Consider the following 25,203-nt stretch of genomic DNA (forward strand, 5'->3'; position numbering starts at 1 on the left):
GTTCATGGGTCTGTTCCTCTACTCAGTCAGATGTACCTGAAGTCATGGACCGCTGCCATAGTCCCCAGCACAGGGCACAACCCTGACTATGAAGGGTGGTTCCTCCACTTGTTGGCTATATGGCCACTCTTATCTTCAAATTCCTCTACAGTGGTTAGCCCTGTCTGATTCATCAGTGCCCACAGAGCCAGTATGTCATAAGCATTTAAAATGAACCAGTACAATGTGGGCACTTAGTAAATAATTTGTTGGATGGATGGATGGACGGATGAATGAATCCACTCTGCATACCAGGAAGATCAGTGGAAAGAAAAAAGCATCTGTGGGACATACACTAGATTTGGTGTGTAAAGCATTCCCCTTCCCCAGCCCCTGTATCTCATCATTTCTTTATTACATGTAAGAAAATTGAGGCTTACAAAATGCAATAACTCACCCAACAGACATAATTGATAATAAGAGCTAAACCAGTCTGTCAGATTTCAAGTCCACTGGTAAAGGGAAAATTATTTTGGTTTTAAATTTTGAAAAATTTCAATTATTAATAATATTTTGTTTCCTGCATAACAGTGACTGTAAAAGTCTAAGAAAGAAAGCTGTGGTAATGGAATAAGGAGTTGAATACCAGCTCTGCCAATACTAGTGAGATCTCCTTGAGCAAGTCACTTTCTCTTTCTGAACCTCAGTTTCCTCATCTGTAAAATGGAGATAATGCTCCCTCCATCACAGTTTTGTTATGATCAATTAAAAGAGGAAAGTAGCAACATATATGTAGAAGATCAATTCTTTAAGAGTTCAAGTTTTCCCATCTATAACCTTCTACATGTCACTGATGTCAATTACCTCCCAATCACAAAACTATGGAATCTTAAAGCCAAAAGGAATCCAAGAGATCACCTAAGTCAAGTTCCTCATTCTAAACATGCAGAAACTGAGGCTCTGTCAGAGAGATGGGAGGTGTCCTGTCCCAGACTCCATAGTATGGCCAGGGCTAAAACATCTTTCATGTCTGTGTTCTTTCCACCACATGGTCTTCCAGTACTTGAACTCAGGTTTCCATTTTGTAAATACGAATGCCATTAAGAATGAAAATTAAAATCTCTAAGGATCAGAACACCTAGATTCTATGCCCAGCTGGGTGACCCTAAGCTGTCATTTGATATTTCTGGATAGTTGTTTTCAAGACAATAAAATCAGGGCCTAGTACTTTGAGCGACTAGATAATCTCTCCATTGCAAATTATGCAGAGCGAGGTGCCCCAGATGAGAAAGCTCAGTATAAAATCCCACCATCCCCAGTCTCCACCACACCTATAAAACAGATTGTCTCCCATGCTTTCCCTGGGGACTCAGTGTTTGATATTCATTCCAACCAGATTTCACCTGCTAATCTTGTAATTAATTAGCCAGGAAGAGGGTAGTACCACAACAGGAATCTCGTTATAACAAAAATATGTCCACGTTTTACCTCTTATTCCCCTAACGTCCAAGAATTACAATCAGTATATTTTCTTAAATGACACCTGACATCTGCCTCACTTAAAATTACTCTCTCATTTTCTCCTCTTAATGGCCTGATGAGCTGGGTGAGGCATCTGAGAGTATAGCCCTGTCTCAGAGAAGAGGTGACCCACTTCTGGGGCGATTCCTTAGCCAAAGTTCCAAAGCTGGCTATGAAGTGCAAGCAAAAAAGAGGCTCCTGCCTCCCAGCCCACTCTCATCTCAGATACCACTGCCTCAGACGCCCCAAATACAAACCAAACAAACAGGGTGCACCCTATCCCCTCCGAAAGAGAGTATGTGTAGTGTCTTCAAGGACATGGTAACAGGCTATGATCTGTCATCAGTAGGCCCAAACCAGCTCAAGATGGTAACTTCTGCCTCATCCTCGGCCCTCTTTCAGTGCTTCCTAATTCAGGGATGGTATCATCGTCTATTCAGTTCCTCAAGCCAGAATCTGATCTAGAAATCATCCTTGAAACTCCTTTCTCCCCCATTCCCTGCCATATAATCAATCCATCATCAAGTCCTATCACTGTTACCAACTAAATATCTCTTGCATTCATCTACTCCTTATCCATTTCCAATAAGTAAGCCCAAGTTATCGTCTTTCTTACCTGGACCACTGCAAAATGTTTCTTGATTGGTCTCTCTAGCCTCACAAACCCTTCTCAAGTGTATTCCCTTCAGCAGAGCTTCAGTGATCTTTTCAAAATACAAACCTGATTACCTTCCCTCCTCATTAAACTTGTTCAAGGCTTTCCCATATTCTTAGATTACAGAGGACACTTCTACCAGCCACTTGTGGTCTGCCCCTGCAGCTTCACCTTGCACCACAATCTACCTCACCCTTGGGTCTCCAGTCACACAGCCTTTTCTTCCAGTTCCTCCATATTTCCAAGCTCGCCCTTGCCTCAGATCCTCTGTATGTTCTTTCTCCTCACACTTAACCTAGCTAGTTCTTAGCCTTCAGCTCTCAGGTCAAGAGGCACCTTCACAAGGATAACCATTTCTGACCCCCCCAGACTAGGTCAGATGCCCTTACGATAACTCTCTAAAAGCCCCAATTATCTCTCCTGGAACTTGGTAATTAATTGGCTTTGATTATATATACTATGACTGCAATTTTACACTTTGTTTGGTGATTATTTACATAACATCTAACCTCCTGCCAAGAGAGGAAGCTTCATGAGGTCAGAAACCAGATCTGTTTTTGCTCACTACTGTATCCAGATTTTACTTAATAGTGCCTGGCACATAGTAGACCCTCACTAAATAGAAGTAAATGAATGGCAATGTGGTAAAAGGAAACGAATACACCTCTCAGCACTGACCATATACCAGGCACCTTGCTATGTATGCATTTATAATTTTCATTAAATACTCACAACAACATTTTCTGATAAGTATCATTAACCTCATTTTATAGATATGAAAACAGGCTTAAAGAGGCAAAGTGATTTGCCCAGTATCACACAGCAAGTAAATGGCAAAGTTAGAATTCTAACCCAAGCCTGACAAACATGTTCTTCCCACTGCAAAATTCTGCCTTCCTTTGAAAAGCCTCTGAGTTGATGGTGAATTCTACCTCTGATGGGAGTTTCTAGAAGATGGCTCCACAATCAGAGGAAGCCTCCACAGACTGGCAGGGCTCAGAACAAACTGCAGAAATGAGGCCTGGACAGAAAGAGCTCAGAGTGGAATAAGATAGTTTTAAGAGCTAAGTCTTGAGAATTTAACTTCAGAATAGGATGCTGAAAATGCTTTTTTTTTTTTGAAAATGCTTTCTTTTTGTTGTAAGATTCCTATTTAATTCATTTTGAATACCACCCAGGCAAAAATCCCGAAGTCGGCCCTCAGGATTTTCAGTATAATGTCGAGCAACAGGAAGAGCACTGCATTAGTATAATGGTAAGGGGGAAATAATCTCAGTAAAATCCATTTTTAGGGCTTCCCTGGTGGCGCAGTGGTTAAGAATCCACCTGCCAATGCAGGGGACACGGGTTCGAGCCCTGGTCCAGGAAGATCCCACATGCCGCGGAGCAACTAAGCCCGCGCGCCACAACTACCGAGCCTGCGCTCTAGAGCCTGCGAGCCACAACTACTGAAGCCTGCGCTCTAGAGCCCCTGCTCCGCAACAAGAGAAGCCACCGCAATGAGAAGCCCGTGCACCGCAATGAAGAGTAGCCCCCACTAACCGCAACTAGAGAAAGTCCGTGCGCAGCAACGAAGACCCAACTCAGCCAAAAATAAATAAATAAATAAATTTATTTTAAAAAAAAAAAATGAAGGCTTCCCTGGTGGTGCAGTGGTTTGAGAGTCCGCCTGCCGATGCAGGGGACGCGGGTTCGTGTCCCGGTCTGGGAAGATCCCACATGCCGCGGAGCAGCTGGGCCCGTGAGCCATGGCCGCTGAGCCTGCGCGTCCGGAGCCTGTGCTCCGCAACGGGAGAGGCCACAACAGTGAGAGGCCCGCATACCACAAAAAAAAAAAAAAAAAAAAAAAGAAGTTAAAAAAAAATTTTTTAAGACATTTTTAAATTAATGAATTTGGTCCTTTTATTGGTATACCACGGTGTGTAAAAAGGTAGTAAATATGTAATATCTTGCTTTAAAACTAGAACAGACTAATAAAAACTGGTCTATAAAAAGGAAGACTAACAAAATACAGTCACAGAGGTAAGTTGCCAAGAAAGTAACTGCTGAAATGATGTTGGGACTTTACTCTCCTTTACTGAAAAAGGTATGTAAAATAAAGCCAATAGAAAAGAGAGACAAACAGCTCCTAATTCAAAATACAGAGTTACTTTAGATATTCCTTCTCTCTCTCTCTCTCTGAGACCAATGCAGCCAACTGCATCGGGGCGGGGCGGGGCGGGGTGGGGGTGGAGGGTGGGAGGGGGCAGAAATGTTGGTCAGAGGAAAGAAGCAAGGTCAAAGGCCAGAAGGTCCTTAGGCTCAAGGCCATGCCTCAGCTCAGGCAGCAATAAGCAAAAGCTGTTGTCTAGAAACATAACCAGCACTAAGAAGTCCAGGTTATAATTTTTCGGAAAGAGATCCTAAAAATAAAGTAGCTTAACATATTAGAGGGGACCATTCCCACGATAATAGCAAATATTCCAAGTTCAGATGAGGAGCATTTTCCTCTAAAGGCAATTCGCTGACCTTTTCTGAGTTTGCAACATTTCTCAGTGGCTTCACACTTTCTGCAAAGTTTTAAGTGACTTCCTTTGAAGAGAGCTATTTAATGCCAATGATTGTAGAAAACATTTGTTCATAATTATCCAGACATAGACTGGAACAATGCTGAAACAAGAGCAGCATGCAAAAATGTATTTAAGGACTATCATCCCAAAATGCTGCTAAAAGCTATTAACCAGTATGTGTTAATTGCCACAGCATTCATATTAATTTTCACTTCAGGCTCGACACTGTGGAATATTTCCCCTGATACATTTTAAACAAAGTTTAATTTAAGGAACTGCTTCTATCAACACTTATGAAAATTAACAGCCAAGCAATTAGCACTCATGAATTATCCCTTCCCCCATGCTCTCTGCAGCTTCCCTGTTAAAACAGTTTCTAACAGAGAAATGGTTACTTTCTAGCAAGTTAACACAATCAAAGTCACAGTTGTCTGTATGAACTAGCACTGGTTCTGCTTTTTAAAGCACCTGTCAAGGCAAACATGCTCCTTATATTTAGAGTATAATTTAGCTAAGTCAAATAAGTAAAATATTTAACGTTTTACTAAACTGCCAAGCAATTACTAGTATCAAACTACCCTCTCACCTGATGTTTACAAAATAGCCATTGCAAACAAACAAACAAAAAAAGGAAGTAATTACTTGTCTTAATCTTCCTATTTCAAGTTAAAGGTCAAAACCCCACTGGACTGACTCCCTGGACTTCTACAAGCGGACCACCTTCACCCAGTCTGCTGTACATCTTGTGTAACGATGCTAAAGTCCTAGTTTTAAAAGCACATTTCCTCTCACTCGATCCTGTCAACAATCTAATGAAGTACAAAGGAGAGACAGCATCACTGGCCTGCACCCTTTACAGAGAGAGAAAGAGGCAGAAGTGGGGTATTTGCTGAGCACTTCCTATGTGCTATATCTCAATACTCATCAGGAAGACACACTACCACCATCTCATTCCACATACGAGGACTGCAGCTTCATGAGGTTAAGTAACTAGCCTGAAGTCATACCACTAAGTGGTGGAATTAGGATTTAAACTAAGACCTTACTACAAAATAGATGTGCTTACAAACTAAATTACACTGCCTCTCCCCATGCTAGGTGCTTTATCCTATTTGATGGTCTCATCAGCTTTGTTAGGAAGGAACTCTTAATTTCTTTGCATAGGTAAAGAAACTGAGATTCAGTGAGGTGAAAAACCTGACTGAGGTGACACAACTGATAATCAGTACCATTTCTTTGTTAGTAACTGTACTGACTGGAGATGGGTATCTGAACTTCTAAGGGTCTACTGATGATGATAATATTTGTAAACTCAGTTTAAACAAAATAGTGATGACGATGTACTAGCTAAAGCTTCTCAAGTGATAAGGCATGGGAAAAGGGCTAGATACTTTTTAAAATAAGACCTCTTTTGAAAAAAGTGGAAAGACAGGGCAGAAATCCACATATTCAGGGGCACTTAAATCAGTGCTGAATGTTCACTGCCTGTCACTCCATCGCTTCAGAGCAACTCCCTGTCACGCCCAACATTTCCCACTTTCAGTGAGATCAGAAGGACTGACACAGGAATTTTCCTATTGCCTCACCTCTAAAACAGAGGTTGGTTTTGTTAATGAAGCTATTCAGAAGTCCTGTTTTTAACAAGCCCAAAGAATTTAGGCAGATGGCTGAGCCTGGTTTTGCCTTGTCTGGCTAAGCATTCCCTAAAACCACTTGCAATCTGTCCTGGTCTTTTTTCAAATGATCAGTAAACAGAGTTATTAATAACCTATGAATCTAAAACAGTCACGGATAGCATTGCCAATTTGTCAAAAAGATAATATAAACATAGTAATTAACCTGATCAAAAAACTGTAAAAATTACAATAAAGCATATACCTAAGTACGGCCTTTCCCTCTCGACTACATGCCTTCAAGAAATTAACCAACCACAGTTTTAAAAAAATCAAATTATTAACCAGCTACAGGAACCAAAAACTATTTAAAAGTATTCACTTTAATTTAGTACAATAACTAAGAGATGCTTACCCTTAGAATCACTAAAACCAACAATTCAGCTTGCACAAATCCTTAAAGATGCCTGCTTACTTACAATGTAACTGTAAAGCCACACCAAAAACAAAATCCTTTTTTCAAATCCAATGCTAGTTTAATCATAAGGAGGATTTCACAGCAGTTAGTCTCTTGAGGAAATAGATAATTAAGTAGTTTTTTAGCATATTTAATTAGACCCCAAACTCTTCCCTGTCCCCTTCTCTCCCCAATTATGTACCATTTGCCCAAGAGACCTAAGTAACTCAGTTAATTATGTAAATAAGGCAAGCGTTATTCCCAAGAAAAGCATTGTGAATATTTGTAGTGGAAAGAACCACATATTTTACTGGCTTTAACAAACCTTTGCAAAAAAAAAGAGGGGGGACTATCAAAAAACATGAGAAACTCTTACATTTGAGGCAAAAAACAGGGAGTTCAATGACAAGATGGTGAATCATTAAAACAGGACACTCATTTCACTTCTTAAATATGAGCTGAATAAAAATAAAATAATTCTAAGTTACAACAGTAACAAAAATTTAGTGCTGAACGTCAAATGATTTATGGGAAGAATCAATCTGGAAATTATTAAAGTCGACTCTCACAGAAAAGGCTTTATTATCAAGGGGTTGACATGATCTTAACTCTCGAGGCAGCCATGGTGCTGTTATAACTACTACAATCCCATTATTATGCAATCACAAAATGCTAATTTCATCATTTTGAGGTGTTATTTGAATAGTCATTTTAATTTCTAGGTTACGAAAAGGCTTGACTCAAGTATAATTCTCTATTAATCATTGAGATGTCATTGAATATCATATTGATGCATTTCACAAAGATAGACTAATTTAATATGTACAATACAATATCCTTCAAATATTAAGCCACTTTCATTACACATCTGCCAAATGCATCAATATTAAATAATAGATGAGAACATGGGTTTAATTGTGTTTTAGCAATTGTAATATGTAGGATAATAAAAAAATAGCACTGCGTCACAAGACAGACTTATCGATATATAAATCTTTCTTAATCAATTGTGCAATGGTGACTGGGCCATGCTCACATCCTTTGCTGATTAAAAATAGACCTGATATGACAAAAACATCGAGAGTCGTAAGTGTAAACACATACCTAGCAAAAATAATACCTTTGTGACTGAGGAAATGGCTTCTTTATTTTATTTTTTAATTTCAAGTTAGGTATATATAACAAGCAGAGTTCACAACCTTCTAACAAGGTTAGATTTGGATAATCCTAAGTAATTTATAATAGAATCTAATAGTATAATGAAAATTCTAGAATATAGTATTTTAAAAGGTCTGTGCTACTTTGTTGGCATCACAGCATTATCAAATACTAATTACTCCAGCAATTAACTGTATCCTCAAACAATGAGATGATAGGCAATGGAAGCAAATAAATTCTAGCCATGTAACCTAATCCCAATAATAACATCTCACATATCTAAATGAATACGATTGTAGTAGTTAAGAAACAAATCCCCTACAGTCCAACTCACTAGTTTCCAGAGGCTGACATTCCTGTCCCCTAGGGGGACCCTTCCTTCTCTTTGCTGCATTCCACAAGAAGAAACAGGAAAAGGTGGCAGGGGCAGGCTGAAGAGCAGCTCTTCACAGGATACAATCTCTAATTTACTGGAAGTACTTTCTTATGTTTTTTGGAGAAAACTCCTGAGCATATTAGGATTTTATACTATTTATGCATTTTGTTTCTAGTTTTTGTTCTCCTTCCCCGCCAACATCAATAACCTCATGTGCCAATGTCCATATATGCTTACTTAAAGCAATGGAAACATGCTGAATTGTATGAGGTAGAAGTGTTTCAAAGAAAAAACATCTCCTTGCTCAGGTGACAACGGACAGAACCAGCATATAACCAGGACTTGATTATAAAAAGTGCAAACATAAGCAAAGAGCTGTATCTTTATTAATTGCAATGGTGTTGAAATAAGACAAATTGTACACAATCCCCCCAGGCAACAAGCTATCACTCAGCACGCCCACACGACTGCCAGACAGCAAACATAATGGCAATAAATATAAAAATCAACTGCTACTGTCCTGAAAGAAACCCAGCTCAGCTCAGCACAGAGACAAAGAATGGCAGGGAATGGGTAAGAGAGGGTGCTGCATGTATTGACAGAACTATATTCCACCTAAAATAGTGGCCATTTTTCTAAAAGGAAAACAAACACACTTTAATTTAGCAACTGCAAACTGTCAGAACAAACAGGAAAAAATTAAGCCATCCTGCATAGCCAGTGTCAGACAACAAGATTCAATAAAACACTGACATGCAAAGCAATGTCTTAGAATTCTGAAATGAAGCTCTCACCTCTACAATTTCTGGAGTTATAATCAAGAATCAGACAAGACAACCCAAACCATCTCCCAGAACCACTTTCATGGCTTTCCAAACAGTCAGAACTTGATTAATCACAGCCCAACTAACCCAAACCTTAGGAGAGAAACACTTAGGAGATAAGACAGGAACAGGAAAACACACACACACACACACACACACACACACACACACACACACACACACACACACACACACTACTGTGGAAACCACATTAAGCCCAAATCCACACCTTTTTACACCCTCAGTCTTAGGAAATGTGAGTGACATTCTATATATACTGAGTCCCTTTTGAAACCCTAAATCTAAATCTAATAAGAATAAGAATAACAACCAACAATAATTCCATCCAACTGAGGTTTTACCTAAAGGGATAGTTTCACGTTGACTTACCTTGCCATCAAATTTGGAATACTCGTTAAAGGGGTTATTCAGCTGCAGAGGACACTGCTCCAGGCGTACAGATAATATTGACTGCTTTCCAGAATGTGGAGGTTTCTCTTTGAGCGACTTTTTTTCAAATAGTGACTTTAACTCCTGGGCTGTGATACAAGAGGAAGATAAAAACATCTTTGTGATTACAACACAGAGAGATAGCCTGTCTACCTTCCCTAAAAAGTCTTCCTTGGAATCCAGAGGAGGGAGTGTCCAAGACATGTTTAGGTCAGATATGTGCAAAAAGTCTCACATATATGTCTGTGCACTGAAAGAGCAGAGCACTGAAAAACACATAGGTCAGGTTTGTCAACTTAGAAAGACTAGGGTTTAAGGAAGGGGGCAGAAGGCAGACAAGCCAACAGAACAGCCATTTGTAAGAGCGCCCACAGCTGTGAGACCTGAGATTCAGCCTGGCTTTGCCACTAGCAGATAGATGTGTGATACTGGACCATTCACTAAACCTCTTTGGACTTGTCAAACCAGATTATCTTGAAGATCTCTCCTGGCTCTAATATGTGGTTTTGAAGTTCTAGTTCTTCAAGGTCAAGGTCCACCTCTTAATCCTCTCACACTTTCCAATGACACCTAGCACACAATCTGGATGACAAAGATGAGGAGGAGGAAAAGGAGAAAGAGTATTTTTAATAATAATAGCTAACATTTACTGAGCAAACCAATGTATCTCATCTAATCCTCATAACAAGCTTATGAGGTAGATATTTGCATTATCTCAATTCTGTCAACTGGAAACTGAAGCGTAGAATATTTTGATTAGCCCTAGGTCACACAGCCAGTAAGTAGCAGGGCTCAGATTTGCACCCAGCCATGGCTCTTAGCCATTAGGCACTAATGAACAAAGTAGACCTTCAATAAATTTTGTTGCATGAATCAATGAATAAAATAATGATTGAAGGAATTCAGATTAAGTTATTAAATCAAAACCTTCAGCACTTATTCATCAGTGAACCAAGACAAGTTAGTTCCATATCTTCTCAAAGATCATTTCATTCTCTATATTAATCTGAATGTCATTTAAGGTGATAGCTGGATGATAAGTACATGGGGGTTCATTATACTTTATATTTTGTGATGTTAGAAAATTTCCATACTTTACACTTTAAATGAATCAATCGTAGATCTTAAAATGTGCAATAAATAAGTTCAACCCATTCCATTCTTGAGCATAGCCAACTTGAACTGAGATCAAACATAATTGTGAAATAGTCACTTAGAACTTTTTAAAAAGGTAACAAAATTATTTTCAACAAACCAGTGGGGGAACTTTATCAAACGAGTCCTTATAGATTTAAGTGGCAAACCAGGAGAAAAGGATCTAATTCTTTTTTAAAATGTGGCACTTGACTATCCAATCCAGATTCTGAATATATAAGTACATGTGATCAACAGATTAATATGTTAATTATATATTAATACCAACAGATTAATGCACATTTGAAAAAGTTTTAGATTACTATTGAAGTGGTATTTTAAATATTGGAAGTACTATTCTACCTGTACTCTATCAATAATTTTATTGCTACACTTTGGAAAAGAATAATCTTTTATTAAATACCTACTAGGAAAAAGTAAAAACAAAAAACCTACTAGGGGCCAGGAACAATGCCAGGTGTCTTCTCATCCTATCCTCACAATGATCCTGAAAGACAGGTTACCAACAGTTCCATGAAGAAACTGAGGTGTAGCAAACATAAGTCCCTTATCCAAGTCACTCTACTGTTATCAGTAGGGTTAAGTGTGAAGTGATGATATATTAACTCTTCCATTCTCAGACTAATTCACACTTAGACCTCTCCCTTCAACCTGTGACATTTTCCCACTTCCTCTTTTGCTTCCTACATCACGGAGAAACAGAAACAACCAAAAGAGAACTTTTGCATGCTCTCACCTGCACTTCCTCCCACCTTCCCTCCCATCACAACATGGATGAACTGCCTATGCCCTTATCAGATCAGCCCCTCCTCTGTGCACTAGATGCCATCCACTCTTGCCGACTCAAGGGCATCAATCAAGCAATTCTCTTCCATCTCGCTTCCATTTTCAATTTTTTCCTCTTATTGGGTCAGTCTCATCAGCATATAGATACTGAACTACTACTCATTAAAAAAAAAAAATTCTCCTGTACTTCCATACTCCCACCCAGTTACTACCCTATTTTTCTGCTCCTCAAAATGGTTGTCTATATTCTTGCTGTCTAATTTTTCTCCTCCCATTCACACAAACCCACTCCAATCAGGCATTCAGGCTCCACCACTTCATCAAAGCACCTTTCAATGAAGTCACCAATGGTTCCCCTGTTGCTAAGTCTACTGGTCAATTTTTAATCCTCATCTTACAAGGCCTCTTGGTAGCAGTTGACATTTCACTCGTTCCTTTTTGGAATCCTTTTCTTCACTTGCTGTCCAGACTACTCCTTCTCAGTCTCCTTGCTGATTCTTCCTCCTTCTTCCCTCAAATCTTTGGCATTCCCCAAGGCATAGTGTTTGGGCCTTTTCTTTATCTACATTCACTCCCTCAGTGACCTCATCCAGCCTTATGATTTTATATACCACTTTAGGGAATTCCCTGCTGGTCCAGTGGTTAGGAATCCGGGCTTTCACTGCCGGGGGCCAGGGTTTGATCCCTGGTTGAGGAACTAAGGTCCTGCAAGTTGCATGGCAGGGCCAATAAAATAAAATAAATAGGTAAATACCATTTTACAAGAGGCAAAACTAAATTGCAGTGATACAAATCAGAACAATGATTGCCTTTGGGGAGGAGACTAACTAGAAAGAGGCACGAGGGAACTTTTCTGGGGTATAGAAATGCTGTATACTTGACTGGAATGCTAGTTACACAGGTGTATGTTTGGCAAAAGTCATCAAACTGTACATTTAATACCTATACATTTCAATATATGTACAGCATACCTCAATAAAAAAATAAATAAGGGAAAACCTAAATAAATATCCTCTGTATGCTGATAACTTCTAAATGATTATTCCTAGACTCCCTAAAATTATAGATTCAACTTCATATTTCGCACCTCCACTTGGATGTCCAATAGGTATCTCAAACTTCACACATCTGTAACCAAACTCTTGATCTTCCCCAAAAACCCGCCCCTCCCACAATTTTCTTCTCAGTTAATGGCAACTCAATTTTGCTAGGCAAAAAACTTGGGTGTCATTCCACTTTTCTCTTTCTCGCACATCCTATCCATCAACAGAAACTTAAGAAGATAATCCAGAACCACCTATAGCTACCAAAGCTGGATTATTACCACCACCTTCAAACTGGTCTTGTTTCCACCCTTGCCTCCCCCACCCCAACCCAGACCACTGTCTCTTCACAACACAGCAGCCAATGAGTCTTTTAAAATACAAGTTATAGGGACTTCCCTGGTGATACAGTGGTTAAGACTCCACGCTTCCACTGCAGGGGGCGCGGGTTCGACCCCTGGTCAGGAAACTAAGCTCCCGCATGCTGCCTGGTGCAGCCCAAATTTTTTTTTAATTTTAAAAAAGAAAAAAAAAAGTTATAACTTCAGAATAAGAAGAAAATTGATAAATCTGATGACATAAAAATAAAAACTTCCTGGGCTTCCCTGGTGGTGCAGTGGTTGAGAGTCCTCCTGCCGATGCAGGGGACACGGGTTCGTGCCCCGGTCTGGGAAGATCCCACATGCCGCAGAGCGGCTGGGCCCGTGAGCCATGGCCGCTGAGCCTGTGTGTCCGGAGCCTGTGCTCCTCAACGGGAGAGGCCACAACAGTGAGAGGCCCGCGTACCGCAAAAAATAATAAAAATAAAAACTTCCTAATATATAAAGATTCTCAACGTAGAGAAGACACTGACCAACAACCCAATAGAAAAATGGACAAGAAATATATAATATCCACAGAAAAAGAAATTCAAATAGCTCTTTTTTTGTGTGGTATGCGGGCCTCTCGCTGTTGTGGCCTCTCCCGTTGAGGAGCACAGGCTCCGGACGCACAGGCTCAGCGGCCATGGCTCACGGGCCTAGGCACTCCGCGGCACGTGGGATCTTCCCGGACCAGGGCACGAACCCGCGTCCCCTGCATCGGCAGGCGGACTCTCAACCACTGCACCACCAGCGAAGCCCCTCAAAGAGCTCTTAAACAAATGGAAAGATGTTCAACCACATTTCATAATAAGAAATATGCAATTTAAAACTATACTACGAGGGACTTCCCTGGTGGCGCAGTGGTTAAGAATCTGCCTGGCGGGCTTCCCTGGTGGCGCAGTGGTTGAGAGTCCGCCTGCCGATGTGGGGGCACGGGTAGTGCCCTGGTCCGGGAGGATCCCACAGGCCACGGAGCAGCTGGGCCCGTGAGCCATGGCCGCTGAGCCTGCGCGTCCGGAGCCTGTGCTCCGCAGCGGGAGGGGCCGCAGCAGTGAGAGGCCCGAGTACCGCAAAAAAAAGGAATCTGCCTGCCAATGCAGGGGACACAGGTTCAAGCCCTGGTCCGGGAAGATCCCACATGCCGCAGAGCAACTAAGCCTGTGCGCCACAACTACTGAGCCTGCGCTCTAGAGCCCATGATCCACAACTATTGAGCCCGTGAGCCAAAACTACTGAAGCCCACACACCTAGAGCCCGGGCTCTGCAACAGGAGAAGCCACCGCAATGAGAAGCTCGCACACCGCAACAAAGAGTAGCCCCGGCTCACCGCAACTAGAGAAAGCCCATGCACAGCAATCGAAGACCCAACACAGCCATAAATAAATAAATACATACATTAAAAAAAAAAACCAAAAGACTATACTATGATACCATTCTACTTCTATCAGGAAATAGACACTCGACACATTACTAGAGGGAATGAAAAACAGCAAAATCTCAATAAAGGGGAATGTAACAATGTCAAAGAAAACCATATATTTACCCCTTGGCCCAACAATACCACTTTCAGGATTCTGATCCTAGAGACACTGGCAAAAAAACAAAACTAAACTAATATGCATGACGCTTTCCACTGCAGTCCCATTTGCAACAGCAAAAGCCTGAAAACGATCAAATATCCCTCAACAAGGGACTGGTTGGCTAAACTATGGTACAACCACATCATGAAACCTATCTCTATGTATTGCTCCAGAGTAATTCTCAGGATGTGTTGCTAAATGAAAAATGGATTGCATAAAATAGTGTGTATTATGCTATCTTTAATTTAAAAAGAGGGGAATATGAATGTAAATATGCTTATATATATTTGTAAGTGGACAGAAAAGCCAAAATCTTTTTTAAAATGACTATCTAAAAGAGTAGAAGACAAGGAGTGAGGCTAGATTTCTCTGGTTTACCCTGTTTTATGTATTTAACTTTACAACCATGTAAATGTTTTGTGTAATTAATAATAAACCTCTAAAAATAAAAGCAAAATTAAAAATGAACTTAAGTGTAATATTTAGTTGGCAGTTTAACTACAAAGAGAGGAATTATTTTAAGTAACTTTATCATATAGCAATTTGACTGTACATTCCCTATTAGAACATATCAAAAAGACAAAAAAAAATCTTAAACTGTTTTCACTAATCATAATGTTAATAATAACATTGGTATTTCTATTCTGGAACCAAGATTTTCAGCATGAGAAAGCATACATAAACATAAAATCAAAAGTAAAAATTCCTAAATCTGAATTGGAATTATCAGCATTAACTCACAATGTATTCTCTTTAAAAATTTATTTTTTTCTGAGCTCTACTCCCTGAAAAGGCCTACAAGGAAAACAAAAATCAATCCAGTGAGCCCCCCTAGAGCTCAGTTGTGGTCTCTTAATGCCATTTACCACTAAAAAGAATCAAGACTCCCTGAAAAAACAGCTGATTCCAGATTTGGGGAAGAAAATGTGCAAGATGAACCTGCAACATCTTGTTACACAAGAAAGCAAGGAAACTATGAAAGATTACTGGAATTGTGTCAAAAGAACTTAGCAGCAAATGTGAAGGGACTCACTATACAAAGGGACAATTTCAGCATAAAAAAAGAATAACTGCAATGAATTGAAAAATATAAATTATGCTTAAAAACCCATGAGTGCATAATGATACAAAGGGAAAAAAACCCTCATTGGTCATCTACATGGGATGCTAGGGAACAAACTCTTCATTCTGAAAACAACTGACGAAGGTAAAGAAGCAAGCATTTATCCTGCTGTTCTTGTAGGGACTATACCTGAGGATAGCCAAATAATAGATTAGGGAAAGTTCTTTATATAAAACAAGTTGATAAAATTAGAAATCACTATTTCACACCTCTTAATGAAATAATGAATCTAGGTAATACTCATTAATGGCCACTAAAACTATCAGATGAACAGCTGATGGGAGTAATTTAATAATGGATGGATAAGGCCTGATTCCACCATCAATCTTGTTACAAAAAACACAGTAAGACATTCCATGTTTCCTAAAATGATGCAATAGGAAATACAGATCAGCATGTACACAGTGTTCTTACCAAAAATCGAACTTCAATCTGAGCAATTCTGTAGATCTAACCACCAGTTTATAGGAAATAAAGAGGACAGAGGAACATATTAACCATGGGGATATGATTAGCAAAAGCCAGAATGTAGGAAATACTATGGGACAAAATGACCCAGTTTCTTCAACTAATAAATTACAAGAATAAAAAATGAAAGAGAATCTATAGATTAAAAAGGAAATGAGACACATTGCCCAAAAGTAAGGTGTGGACCTTAGATCTAGACCTGAACAAACAAAATGGGGGGTGGCAGGAAAAAAATTGAGACAATCAGGAAAATATTTGATAATAGTAAAGAATTCCTGCTAATTTTTGGAGGATAGTGGTAGAGCAGTTTTATTACATGTTAAAAAACACACACGGCTTCCCTGGTGGCGCAGTGGTTAAGAATCCGCCTGCCAATGCAAGGGACACAGGTTTGAGCCCTAGTCCGGGAAGATCCCACATGCCGCGGAGCAACTAAGCCCGTGTGCCACAACTACTGAGCCTGTGCTCTAGAGCCCGTGAGCCACAACTACTGAGCCCGCGTGCCAAAGCTACGTGCCTAGAGCCCGTGCTCCGCAACAAGAGAAGCCACCTCAATGAGAAGCCCACGCACCACAATGAAGAGTAGCCCCCGCTCGCCGCAACTAGAGAAAGCCTGCACACAGCAACGAAGACCCAATGCAGCCAAAAATAAAATAAATAATAAATAAATAAACAAACACGTAAGTATTTAGGTATGCAATTATATGATAGCTAGGATTTGCTTAAAAATAATCTGGGAGGGGAGGGGAGGTGAATGTCTAAATGACATAAGACGAAACATATATTGCTAACTGCTGCAGCTGGGTGATGGGCACGTGGGGTTCACGACACCATTCTCTCTACTTTTGTATATGTTTGAAAATTTTTTTCTTTGTTTTTGTGTTTGAAAAATTTTATAATAGTTGTTTTAAATGAAATTCAAGCTAGGAAAAAAAAAAGTAAAAAGTAAGTCACACATCATATCAGTACTCTGATCAAATCACCTCACCCAGGGTCCTTATAGGACTGTACATGATCAGGTCTCCCACTACTTACTTCTCTGACCTCACTCCTTCCCTTGCTTACTCTACTCTAACCAACAAGCATCCTTCCTTGCTATTCCTTGAGTACATCAGTCACACTTCTGCCACAGAAACTTTGCACTTGCTGTTCCCTCATCTTAGAACACTCATCTCCCAGTATCTGCCTGGCTCACTCCTTCACTTCCTTCAGATCTCTGCTCATCCACCACCTTCCTAATGAGACCTTCCCTGATCACCCTATATAAAACAGCACAATCCCATGCCTAGCATTCCTTACCGACCTTAGTTGGGGGATATTGTTTTCTATGCCACTTCTCCCATTCTGACACCTGACCTCCTATGTTCGTTTAAATGCCTTTCTCCCCAACAACCTCCACGAGGGGAGGGACTTTGTCTTGTTCACTGCTCTACCTTCTAGACCTATAATAGTGCATAACTGCCTTTGCATACTGTGGGAGCTAAATAAATACTTGTTGAATGAATAACTCTGGATCAGAAAAGCAGAAAAAGTAGTTGTGGGGATAGGGAGCAGAATGGGAGGAGGAAGGAGAGAGCAGATGGTCACAAAAAAGCAGAGATAAGATTGGAAAAGGTCACAGAGCCCTTCTTCCTGGTTCTAAGCCATTCATAAGACACAGCTATATTTCTTGAGTTGCTCAACTTCAAGCTGCTCTTCAACTTTGACTTCACTTGCTTTTCATTATTTTCAACTGAAAGTTTTTAATATAGAAGCTTTGGTACCTTTCCCGAACATTGGCTGTAGCTGACACACAGAGAAAGAAAGGTACAAGGGAACCCCAAAGACTCCTCAATATTCAAAGCTCCAGGAGCAGCTCCTTTCTGCCTATGGTATGGGAGAGAATGGAGCACAGTGGAGAGACTACAGTGTTTGGGATCAGACTGGCCAGGAGAATTCTGACTTTGTAACTACTTGTAAGTAAGTAACTTGGGAAAGTTAGTTAGCGCCTCTGTCCTCCAGTTTTCTCACCAATAATACAGAAATATTAACAGCTAATTTGCTCTGCTTGCATGAAGATGAAGTAAAGTTAGTGGCTGGCATATTATAATCCAGTGGTGCTCAGAGCTGGTTACCCATCAGAATCACCCAGTGAGCTTCTGAAAAATATATATCTGTGGACCCCAACCTCTACCTACTGAACCAGGAATTACACAGACAGGGCCTAGAAATGTATATAGAATGTCATTATAATGTGTACTTTTGGATGCATTTCTGACTTTTATACAGCCATTGTATCTGGGAACTGTTGTCTTAAGAAACCAATAATAGAAGTTATAGTAAGAAAACTTCAGAAATATTCATAAGTAACTGATAAAAACTACATTACTGTTTTAAGTTATTATTTAACTTCACATGTAAATAGCCTTGAATTCCAATTAGACTTCAAATTTCTTAAGGACAGGAATCATGTATTCCCCAAAGCACCTAGCACAGAATTACTACGCACACAGAAGTTGTAAAAGAAATACTTGTTAAATGACTCAATAAATAAGAATAATAACCAATTTTGTAAATAATATACCAACACCATTTTAAAACAATAAAATTAAAAATACTAGTCTTTGATTTGAGATTATTCCTGACAAAGCTGTCTTCCAATGACATCGTCTTCACATTTATCCATGCAGTTTTAGTTACAGAAATACTAAAAGAATCTTACTATAAGGTATTACATTTACCATGTGGTCTCGTGGCATATGGGTCAGTAGGTTCATAAAGAACTTCGAGGTATGGACCAGATGGTTTCTAAGATCCCTTCTAACTCCTCTATGAAAAGGAAGCATTTAGGCAGTGTCTTAAAGAATAAACTGGATGTAGCAGATAGAATAAGTGTGGAAGAAGAACATTCCATGGGAGGTCATCATATTCATAATGATGATTCTTCTAGTGGGAAATGAAATAAAACAAAGATAAAAAACAGATGAAAGGATTTTTCACAAAATGTAATTAGCAGAAAAAGAATGAGGAAATGAATGAATGATTACCTAGCCAAAATTCCCAATTAATATCAAAATGATTTGGTGGTGGCATTTCTTGCCAAAAGAGAGTATGTATTTGAGAGATGTGTGAAAATAGAATGGCTGATCCATTTGCCAGGTAGATGTTTAATGGACTGCGAACTCCACTTTTCTAACACATTTCAGGATAACCAGAGTGCCAGTCTGTGGTAATGATAGAACCCAGCTTAACAGAAAATTCAAAGGCATTCTTCTGTGCATTGACGAGGTTCACCCTAACCATCAAGAGTAACCACCAGGCAGGCTACTGGTCTGGCCAGAATCAAGGTCAACATCTCAAAGCATGGGCAGGCACATTAAGGAGCTCTTCCAGAAATAAGATCACAGTGTCAATTACTGAAATCTCTGAGACAGAAATAAAGGCAAGGAAACTGAGGGAGAGAGAAGCAGATATACATAATGGACAGTGTGGTTAAAATGAAAGCCAACAGGGGACTATTTGTTTCTCCAGCACATTCTGTGAAACACTGAACAAAAGTTAAAGTGGATTAGACTTTAAGGAGTGGGCGGGGGAGTACCAAAACTTATTAGATGCATCAAAATGTAGGTTGAAGAAATTACTTCTCACATTGTGAAAGAGGTTAATGAAGATACATTTGAGATGCTCTACTCTATTAATTTATTTATTTATGATCATTTTAAGATATGGAAGTGAAGAAGGCAAAACAAAGGGTAGCTGGAGCGATGGGCTTATTAAACTGGCTCTGACTTCATTAAGGAGAGATAAATAGGAAAAACATTAAGACATACAAAAATATTGAAGAAAGTAGACAAAATAAATGATATAAGGGTTTTCCAGTTTATGCTAAATATAACGGAGAGAAGTATTAACTAGATCAACAGAAAAGGCCAGCCTGGAGAGATTTTTAAAGTACCAAGAGCAAAACTAAAAAGACATTCAAGAAGAACTATAGGAAGTCACGGAAGTGAGATACAAAAAAGAGAAAGAAGTGGATTTCTCATTCTAAACAGTCGTTATTTAGAAGCAATCATTAAGAAAATCATACCAAAAAAAAAAAAAAAAGAAAATCATACCCATTGAACACTCCTGGGTTTACAATTACAGTAGGAGAAAGCAATAACCACTTTATATGACATGGTTTAGCAGAAAGAGACTGGCCTTTACGTGCAGACAGTGCTAGATACAAAACATGGCTCTACTGCACCACCACTTCCTAGCCTTGTAACTTTAGCAAGTTAAGCCTCTGTGACCCTCTGTTTCGTCTGTTAACGACAGCAATGATACCTACACCTTATAAGACCATTGCATTGGAGGTAATGCACATAAGGTACTTACCACAGCACTAGGTAGGTGCTGCTGTTAAAGTGATAATCATTAATATTACTGGTTTCATAAATATTATGTAGCAAAGGAGTCAGTCAACGAAAATTGATTGGACATGTATTATATGCCAGGGTGGTAGTGGGAGGTGCTAAGAAGATATAAAAGACAACTGCAGACATTTATTTCAAAGGAAGAAAAAAAAAAAAGTCTAGGAAACATGATAAAACATTAGAAAATATTTTAATAGCATTCTATTTTGTACTTTCTTAAAAAGTCTTCTCTCCCTGCTGAGATTGAAGCTTTGAAAATATATAAGACAGCCAGCTTTTTAATGTATCAATACATACCACATGAACACATACTGCAAATGCTAATACCAGCAACATAATGGTCTGTAAGCTAAAGGAAAAGAATTAGCATATATGCAAAAAAGATTGTTATTGGGGCTAATGAGGCAAGGGCAAGTCTAGGTTAGAACTGCCAGGAGGGACCTACAATCCAGAGGCCCATCCAAATCATAGGTACACCTTGGCTCTAAGAACAAGGTACTGGTACAACAGTTTCTACAAAATATGCCCTGCACTCATCAATTCTTGTGATCCAGGAGAAGGAGTGGCCAAAAAGACAAGACCTAAAGAACACACAGCTTCAGCAGGCCAAGGCACCCAAGTGAAAGAGTTCAAAGCTTAAAACACAGAGGTATCTGCCTAGAGGATTTAAAAGGATGAATTAAAATTAAAAGCTCTTATATAATAATATAAACTAAATATATAAATCTCAAATTAACAATTAAAATTATTTCAATTTACCTGATTGCTTAGAATTTCTTTCTTTCCACTGAATATTTTTGCATTTGATCTGGTTTTGTCTCTCTTTTCGGAGTCGTTCTAATCTTTGAGCTTGAAAAGAAATATTATAACTATAAGTTTGTCAATGAAAGTTTACTATAAACAAAGACATAATTAACTACCTTTATATGAATAAAGATGTTTTATATTGCATATGTAGGGAAAAAGTCGTAAAATTTTAAAGGTGGCACCCCTGAAAAGCAAATACCAACAAAAACATGAAAATATTCTTGATTTATAATTGAAATTAGAGGATATAAAACATTAATAGAGATCATAAAGATAGTATTAACATGGAAGAGAATAATAAAATGTGAAAACTTCTGTGATTAATATGACATTTCATTATATAAATCATTAATAACGGTCTTAAAGGAATTTTAATGCACAAATGAACTGAAGTGAATATTACATTACAGGAATAAAATTACTGTTATGAATTACTCTACCCGTTTCAAAAATTAAAGATAAATGAACTCAGACTAGACTATTAAAGTTTTAAATATAAAATCCTTTATCTAAAAATCATGAAAATTATAAAATGTCAAAGCTATATAAATTAGCATAGCTTTTCTTCAGTGGGCTGAAACAGTTTATAGGTAGTAAAATAAATGATTTGTATCTTTGTAACATTAGTCAAATCTTAAAAAGAACAATTTTTCTTATACAAAATTTTAAGATATGCTGAAAGGATTAAAAAGTAAATTCCCTGGTCGCTAGGATACCTCACAATCCTAATTAATTATTAGCATCCAAGTACTAGCTTAAGAAATTCCAACAACAATAACAAAAGCATCATCTAAAATTGTGCATTTGTGATTATATTACCACTGGCTGATCAACCTTCAAAAGTCAGTGAACTGATCTTTTAAAGAAATACTGTCCAGCATACATTAACAACTGCTGCAAACGGAGACTACAATGGAAAAGAAAGTCACAACTGATGTCACCTCTTCAAATTAGTTTCCTCTTGCTAATCTTCAACTTCCTATCCTGGCACAACGCTAATAAAATAAATAAATAAAATAAAGTTTTCTTGCAACCATTTCCAAGATAGGAAATCTTACATTCCTGCTTTAGCCTTGTGGTAGGGAAACACTGAAACTAATCTTGCCAGAAAATTAAACTATGCTGGCAAAAGCATTCTGACAATGTCACTATATCTAACCAAATTCCACGGAAGAAAAATACATTCAGTTGCAATTAATAAATGTGAAGGGTACAGCAAAGTAATATAATCATAAAGCTCTCAATTTAGCGGCATTCTCCTACTGAAATCCATTCAACCTGTCATAAAAGATATCATCTCAATAACTTGCAAGGAAGTCAGTTTCAACTAGAGAACCGAGAATCAATGGTTCTAAATTATATTCAAACCTTCACTCAAATCCTATTTTGATAAAAGTTCCTTTAGATACTGGGAAATGCTATTAATTATTTTCATCACAAGAGCAAATTATTCTTTGTAGATGTCACAGAATGCTGAATTCTGAACCAAAACCTTAACATGCTTTGCACTGTGAATTGTATCCTGCTCTACCTGCAGTACTCCTTTACATACATTTTACATTTGGACTGTGAAAATAAACATATAAACATTTTCAATGTTCTACTATATATCCTGCCGTTACTTTTCCTGGGAGTTAGCAGGTTATTGCTACTGATTAGGAGATTATTTTTTTTGATTATCTAAAAAAAATAAATTATTTTGTAGAATACCCTGTCATATTTGAACTAGATTATAAAGTCTAAATAATTTATCTAAGTAAAGGACTTGGTTTATCACATTGCCCTTGAAATGCTCCCAAAAAACTTAAGCTGGAAAAGGGGAATGATAAGTGTTTCAAAGCTAACGACTAAATAGATATATGCTAAAGTTGAGCATTTTCAAGCCACAATTATCAAAGGGTAGAGATCAACTAAATAAAGGTAATGTATCAAAAACAGGGGCACCTTTTCTAATCTCACACCCAGTGTAGGAATTCCTACTAAAAGCAGGCCTAACAAATATTCAGTAGCCTCCCTCCGAACCCCATACCCTGCTACAATTCCTCCAGGGCAAGAACTGTCTCGGGCAGCAGCACCCTTGGCTGGTCAGCTCTCTGTATTAAAGTTTCTTTATCATGTCAACCTGAAATCTGCCTCCAGGTAGTCTGTCTACTGGGAATAATGTTGCTCTGTGAAGATACACAAAACAGTCCACTTCCCTCTCTACACAGTCACTTTTTAGAAACAGAACGCTCCTCTCATAGCCAACTTTTTCACCCATTCTTCCTCTGTCTGCTTCCTTATCCCTCTTCTGTCTACCTCCTTCTAACAGCATCACTCCAGAGACACTCTCCATTCACAGTCGCAGAGATGGAGAGATTGCTTAGACTCACTGTTAGTGTAATACACGCACATTCCTGTTAATGCACAGTAACTTTCCCCATTAAACCCATGCCAACATTATGCATTATTCTATAAGATTGTTTACTGATTTAAAGCTCAGAAGACATGACTAAAAGGCAATGTTTACCTGTATTTGAGCGTCTTCTAATACCAAAGTCCCAACTTGAGGTAATATCGACTGACTGGGCATATACATAGCCCTGAGTCTCACCATTGCTTCCCTGAATTTCTGACCCACTGTCTCCAGGCATTGAAGGAGGATGAATCTTCTCTAGGTCAACATCATGATCAATGAGAACCATCTCACACATTCCTGTGTCATCACTGGTCACATGTGACTGTCGAATATGAGCTAGAATGATAGTTGGATTGTCCAAGAAGGCCATCCTTTCTGTGGGCCAGTTTCCTTAAAAGGCTATTTTCTTCTCTTCATATTGTTTCACGGGCTCACCTACCTAGAAACACGATGTACACAGCAACATTTAAGAATAAGGCAGAAAATGACTGAATCATTTTTCAAACAAATTCAATGTGGTAAAATGCTACCTTGAAAATCAACATTTGTCCCTGTAGCTAGGAGCTTAAAAGGATTAAGTCCAAGCTGAAAGGAAATCCTTATAAGCTCTAGGGGCTACCACTCTAGTCAATGAGATCTCCATGGTATCAGAGAAGATGGCTTACTCTTTTACAAAACAAGTAACAGTAACTCCTTAGGCCATTCAAAGTATATAACCACTGTTAAAACAATAAATTTTCCTTTCTTTCTCCCTTCATTCCCATGCAGTCTTCTCATTACTTTATAAGGTCATGGGGGAACACGCTGTATTTTCCTCAAACGATGTGCTAAAGCATGAAACTGTATTTCAGTTTACATTTCCCACTCCTGCCATATGGTTGTGAAATGTCTAAAAGGGCACAGACAATGCTTCCTGAGTTACCAGGAATTTTACAAAAACGGACCACCAAAATAATTTTGTTCAATAAATACATTTTTCTTCCTTCTGATTTAAGATAGTATTGTGCTTTTAAAATAAAACTTATTAATCAAACTTGTCGGCTACCAGATTAATTTCTTATTTTAGAAACCTAATTATAAGAACTGCTTCCTGAATCCTGTTAAAACTGTAACAATGTTTATTCTGGGAACAAAATGGTACCTCCTCAGTTAAATGGGAATACTCAACAAAGAAAATATTACAGAACAGTAGTTAGGAACCTAAGGGCCTATAGGCAGAACTGGGTTCAAATCCTGGCCCTATCACTTGCTAGCTATGTGATCTTGGTCAAAATAACTTTAACCTCAGTGAGCCTGTTTTCTTTCTTCATTTGTGAAATGGGGATTGCAGGGAAGAAAGGATATATAGAAGATTAGGTAAGTAAAATGCTCAAAAGAACAGCTGGTACATAATTTAAAATTAGCTGCTATTAGTAATAATGATGATGCTGATGGTAAAAATATCATTACCAACTTCAGTTTTCAATTCTTGTTTAAAATAATCCTAAAATATATCAACAATTTAT

At 38.6% G+C, this 25,203-nt stretch overlaps 1 protein-coding gene across 1 annotated transcript in view; it reads right to left on the bottom strand.

Annotated features, from left to right (window-relative positions):
• MAPKAP1 (MAPK associated protein 1) overlaps nt 1–25,203 on the bottom strand; it is a 231,336-nt gene that overhangs the window by 180,507 nt on the left and 25,626 nt on the right. Inside the window, exons 3-5 of the mRNA XM_049710710.1 lie at nt 23,810–24,137; nt 21,253–21,342; nt 9,523–9,671 (exon numbers count right to left, since the gene is read on the bottom strand). Coding sequence (XP_049566667.1) covers nt 9,523–9,671; nt 21,253–21,342; nt 23,810–24,068 — 498 coding nt within the window. The 5' untranslated portion in view covers nt 24,069–24,137. The remainder of the gene's footprint in view (nt 1–9,522; nt 9,672–21,252; nt 21,343–23,809; nt 24,138–25,203) is intronic.

The sequence above is a fragment of the Orcinus orca genome, chromosome 6 (genome assembly GCF_937001465.1).
Source record: "Orcinus orca chromosome 6, mOrcOrc1.1, whole genome shotgun sequence".
Classification (NCBI taxonomy): Eukaryota; Metazoa; Chordata; class Mammalia; order Artiodactyla; family Delphinidae; genus Orcinus; species Orcinus orca.